This window comes from Arachis ipaensis, chromosome B08, assembly GCF_000816755.2.
Source record: "Arachis ipaensis cultivar K30076 chromosome B08, Araip1.1, whole genome shotgun sequence".
NCBI classification, from domain to species: Eukaryota; Viridiplantae; Streptophyta; class Magnoliopsida; order Fabales; family Fabaceae; genus Arachis; species Arachis ipaensis.
In genome coordinates, this window is record NC_029792.2 from 9,164,344 (window position 1) to 9,170,590 (window position 6,247).

General features: G+C 38.5%; 1 protein-coding gene across 1 annotated transcript in view; it reads left to right on the forward strand.

Annotated features, from left to right (window-relative positions):
• Positions 1–746, forward strand: part of LOC107610474 (jasmonic acid-amido synthetase JAR1) — a 13,015-nt gene extending 12,269 nt beyond the window's left edge. The window contains exon 5 of the mRNA XM_021108103.1: positions 124–746. Coding sequence (XP_020963762.1) covers positions 124–668 — 545 coding nt within the window. The 3' untranslated portion in view covers positions 669–746. The remainder of the gene's footprint in view (positions 1–123) is intronic.

Here is a 6,247-nt window from a genome sequence, read left to right on the forward strand (position 1 = left end):
AATAAAAAATAAATTAAAAAATTTAAATTTTATTTATTATATTTTAATATATATTTTATATTAGTGATTAATTTTGATACAAAGAAATATTGAAATAATAATAATGTTTAGTAGCTATTATAGGACTGTACAGGTGCAGATTGGGAGATGTAGTAGAAGTAGGTGGATTCCACAATGGGACCCCAAAACTTAACTTCATATGCAGAAGGAAACTGATCCTAACAGTGAACATAGACAAGAACACAGAGAAGGACCTCCAAGCAGTGGTGGAGAAAGCCTCTCACATCCTCCAATCACAAACAAACAACAACGCCGAGCTTGTTGACTTCACAAGCTACGCCGACCTAACAACCCAACCCGGCTGCTACGTCATTTTCTGGGAGATCAAAGGAGAGGCACACGATCATGTGCTTCAATCTTGTTCCACTGAAATGGACGCTGCTTTTGTTGACTATGGCTACGTCGTTTCCAGGAAAACAAGCTCCATAGGGCCATTGGAGCTTTGCATTCTGGAGAAGGGTACGTTCAAGAAGATTCTGGACTGTTTTGTTGCAAATGGTGCCACTTTGGGACAGTTCAAGACTCCTAGGTGCACCAATAACCCTCTCTTGCTCAACATTCTTCATGCATGCACCCTTAAGATCTTTCGCAGCACTGCTTATGCTTAAACAAATTATTATCACTTCAACATTATAACTCTTTATCAATAATTAATTACTGCTTTCTTTTATTTCATTTTATTTTTTCAACATCGACCTCTTGATTGATTTTATGAAGTAATTAGTGGAAGCCTACTTGTTATCTAGTTAAACTTCAATTCATTAATTAATTACATTCTCCTTACTTATTTTTTCCATCGTTGTTACAAAAATATCTCTTTTTATAATAAAAATGTTATTTGTAAATTAAAATTAACCACTAAAATCAGTCATTATATATAAATATATATAATAAAGTATTATTTATGATTTAATTTTTTAAAAAATGTATTTAGTATTTAGTCTAATATAAATAAAATTTTAGTCTAACTTAAATATTAATGATTTCTAATATCTAAAAAGTAAGTAATAATATTTAAAAAATTTGAAAATATATTATTACTAATATTTTTTAATTAAATAAAATTCTTCAAATCCCATAAAGTGGATTTTTTTTTCTTCTTGTGAGCGTCCTTCTTGATTCGTTTGATATTAATTCTCTTTGTTTCAACTACTGCAATTGAGAGATATTTTTTAGCTATGAATATTGTGAAGAATAACTCAGAAACAAAATGAAAGATGAATTTCTTGCTATTTGTCATTTAATTATATTAAAAAGAAAATTGCTGAAAAATTTGACACAGATTCTATTACGGGTGAATTTTATGATATGAAGAATTGATCACTTCGTTAATAAAAAAATACATTCATATTTTTTATACTTTAAAATATATTCTCTATCAGTATATTTTTGTAATACATTTTACATTATATAATTTTTTGCATAATTTTTTAATATTATATATGTTATTGGTCCCCATAATAATATTTCTGGATTCGTTCCTGCGTCTACACATCTATTTTGTTCAATATTAATGTCAAATTGAATGATATGACCACATTGAATCTATTTAAAATTTTTTGAGACAGAAATATGACGTTGAAAACGTTAAGGACTAAATTAGAATTTGGTCCAAACATTAAGAACTAAAATAATACTTTATCTAAATATATATAATTTAACATATTTTTAGTGTATTTTTTATATTTTAATATATGTATTTTATACTATTAATTAATTTTAGTGACTAATTTTAATGTACATCAAATATAATCTTTTAAAAATATATCTCAATTGATTTTATAATATACTGTCATTTGATTTATTTGGCCTCTAAGACTAATCCTATGAAAAGCAATCTAAATCAATTTACATTACACTTTCTTTTCCGATAACGTAGTTTTTTCTTACTTGATAATAATACACGACTTTACCCATTTAACTCATGTTCTCAAATTTCTATGAAGTACGAATACATACAGGTGGTACATACACAAATTACGACACAATATGAATGAATGAATATATATAGGGAAGTTCTCTGGTGGCCAAGATTATAATGATTAAGAATGGCCAAGATTTGATTATTCTATAAACAGATGACATATGGAAAGGAGCATGCAGGTTTTGGTGGGATTGATTATTATAAATGCTAGTAATTATTGCAGGACAAAAAAAAATGTCATGACCAAAATTATGTGTACATTATATAGATTTTTGTGTAAAAAAAGGCTATTAATCATTTTTGAGTGAATAATATCCAAAACTAAAAATTCATTATAATAATGGGTCAACAAAACCTCCTGAATTATTAATAAATAACGGTAATATGAGGGAAAAAGCTTATATTACCGTTATTTATTAATAATTCAGGAGGTTTTGTTGACCATCATTATAATGGATTTTTAGTTTTGGGTATTATTCATTCAAAAATGATTAATAAGACTTTTTTTTTTTCTACAAAAGACCCATCTTTTTTGTCCTGCAATAATTACTAGCATTTATAACAATCAATCCCACCAAAACCTACATGCTTCTTTTCATATGTCATCTGTTTATAGAATAGTCAAATCTTGGCCATTCTTAGTTATGGTAACCTTGGCCACCAGAGAACTTCCCATATATATATATGGTAAAAAACGGAAATAAGCCAAGGGTGGAAAGAAATGACATGAATCAGCCAAACTGAAAATTGCTTCATGAATGAGCTAAAGCACATTATTATATAATTTGAACCAGCTTGATTCGAATTACAATAACACATAATTCGAACCAGGATAGCTCGAATAATGATGGAACATGTGATGAATGTAATTCGAACTGGGCTGGTTCGAATTACACAGGTTTTCTCTATATAAGGAGTTCGAATCAGCCTCATTCTAACTACGTTTCCATTCTCATACCTCACCAAATCCCAGAGAAAACGACCCAGATTTAATCCGACAAAGACTCGAACAGAATACTCAGCCAATGGGGGACGATCCGGAAAGGCTATATCGGTTGGACGGAGTTGCTCATATAGCCGGGGTCATCAACGACGAGGTTAGTTGATAGAAAACTTTGTGCTAGCGGTTTATCCTAGTGGTATTGCAAGTGGTTTATTTGAGAGATTTTGCATGCGGTTTAGTTGGTGGTTTTTGTTAGTGGTTTTTGTTAGTTGTTTAGCATGCGGTTTTAGTTGGTGGTTTAGTTGGTGGTTTATGTTAGTGGTTTTATGTTAGTGGTTTTGTATGCGATTTTGTTGATGGTTTATGTTGGCGGTTTATTTTGGTGGTATTGGAAGTGGTTTATTATGTGATTTTGTGTGCGGTTTATGATAGTAGTTTTGCATGTGGTTTTCGTAAGTGGATTTGTATGCGGTTTATATTAGCGGTTTGAGCATGTGGTTTTGCAGCTGGTTTGTTATATTGGTTTTGCATGTAGATTCTGTTAGTGGTTTCTATTAGTGGTTTCTGGTGTTGGTTATTTTTGTCACTAGTTTTCTACGTGGTTCTAATAATGCGGTGCATGTAATGCGCAGCCACAGCGATACATCAGGAGCATGCGGCGGCAGCAGGGCATGCGACTTGATGAGCGGTATGTTCCGTACTTGCAGATGGCCGGATTATACCATCTTGCGAGGCTGAACGATAGATGGTTCCGATTAGATGAGCCCCTTGTCAGTGCCTTCGTCGAGCGGTGGCGTCTGGAGACGCACACCTTCCATATGCCGTTCAGAGAGTGCACGATCACACTTCAGGAAGTGGCGTACCAGTTGGGGTTGCCAGTGGACGGGCGTTATGTCAGCGGTTGCCTTACAGATTTCCAGATATACATCCAAGGTGGCCGTCCAGCTTGGGTGTGGTTCGAGGAGTTGCTTAGAGTGATTCCTCCTCCGAGCCAGGTTCAGAAGTTCGCAGTAAACTGCACCTGGTTCCAGGAGACTTTTGGAGAGTGCCCTGAGGGAGCCGATGAGGAGACTGTGAGACGCTTTGCTCGTGCGTACATCATGATGTTGTTGGGCACTCAACTGTTTGCCGACAAGTCCGGCAACCGCATTCACATCAGATGGCTTCCCTACGTAGCTAGGCTTGAGGAGATGGGGACCTACAGCTGGGGGTCTGCAGCACTGGCATAGTTGTACCGGTGCATGTGCCGAGTGGCGAACAGACATGTGGTCAAGTTAGCGGGCCCACTTCAGCTACTTCAGTCTTGGATCTTCTGACGCTTTCCTAGGTTTAGGCCTGCCGGGTATGATATGTGCAGCTGGCCGTTGGCCTCGGGGTACTTTAGTCAGGCTTCTATATTTCAATTTAACATAGCTAAGTCCATGTACGCTTCTAAGTCCATACTTGCCATACAGATGGGTGCCGTCAATACTAACCAACGGCTTGCAATGACGGAATGCCTCGATACACAGTGGAAACGTCCAGAACAGTCTGTGAAAATAAGCTTGAGACTCGTCCAGCTGTCCACCAACTCGAACAGAGCTCGTCCTAAGGACTGCAACAGTACCAGGCATCATCAACTGGACTCCCAACACCCACCTAGGGAGCTCGTTGTACGACTCATCCCAGTCACCATAGATGAGGGCAATAGCCTTCTACTTCGCCAACCAGACTCTCCTGTACGTCGGCCTAAACCCAAAGTGTGCGGCCGTGGCATTTAGGAGAACCTTGATGCTGATGGATGCATCAGCCCTAACCATTGGCATAATGAATGCCGATATGACATGATAATCCAAACTCTTGTGGTCGCTGGAGATGGAGGTGGCAAGACAGGTATGAGGTCCATTGTACCATTTGACCTCCCAAATGCCCTTGCGCTGCCGGAGACTCAGCCGAATCAACCATGTGCACCCATTCCCGAACTCAGAACACTTGCCCACATACCGGCGATAGTCAGACTCCACTATCTTGTACTGTAACCCTCAGCGGATGCTGTAAGTCTTCACACTTAACAGGACTTCATCTTTATCCTGAAATTGCTGACCAACCTGGAACTCTGTCAGACCAGCAGTCCCTTCCGCATGTCTAGCTCCAAATCCAGCAGGCTGCCTAGAAACCCCCTCTTGCCTCATGGCATCCAAGTCCAAAGAGGAAAAATGTGGTGGATACTGCTGTGTACCAAAGCTAGAACCACTTCCCGCCCCGGCAGGCTCACTCGCTCCAATATCATCGCCACTGTCATCATCAATCATATCCGGCTCGACATCATCGTCCTCTGGATCACCCAACAATCCCTCTCCAACCCCAGGCGGTGCAGCACACTGTAAAGAGGTCGGCAGAAATTTTCCTGTTCTGACCTTGTCCCCTACACTGCCGTTGAGATCAACAGCGAACGAAGGGGAGACGACAAGTTGGACGGGTGGCTCGTACGCAGGGACGAAAGAAGAAGCAACGGCAGGTCTGGAGCTAGAACCGGCTGCCGTGGCTAAAGTGGTGGTATTCCGGTTCGAACCCCCTGAGCTGGATACCACATCAACCAACTTTGCCAACAGTTCGGGTGTCCTCACTTCTGGAAACTGCCGGCGACAATGAAACATGACCTGCAAGTCCTCATCACTCCCGATCGTGAAACAATCATACTTCACGGTTTCCTAGAGCACCGTGATTGGAATACGATAGAAAAACTTCTTAACCCGCTTCGCACATTCTAGACCAAGTTTCAGCAGTACAGACCTAACAAGGTCATCATAGCTCGTCGTAGGCCTCACGATAATACAGAGAGGATCCTTATCGGTGAACTTCACACCGGAACGAGTTTTCCTCTTAATCGATCCTCTATGGTGAACCAACACTACAAAACTCTCCTCACTAGCCATCTTACCCCCTCTAATGAGAGCAACTCACGTTTACAACCATATATATACAGGTCTGGTGCTCACTAATTCGAACCAGCCTAGTTCAAAATATGGTTTGTGTAATTCGAACCAACTTGGTTCGAATTACTTTGGGAAGCTTCCACTCATATAATTCGAACTCATCTAGTTCGAATTATGTATGTTCTTAGTTCGAACCAAGCTGGTTCGAATTAGTCTGAATTTCGCTAAATAATTCGAGTTGATTCGGTTCGAATTATATACAAATGCAATTCGAACTAAGCTGGTTCGAATTGCATAGAGAAGTACTTTGGTTGATTGATAAAACAATTTTCAACTTGGCGGATTTACGTAATTTCTGGCCTCCCTTAACTTATTTCTGTTTTTTACCCATATATATATATATAT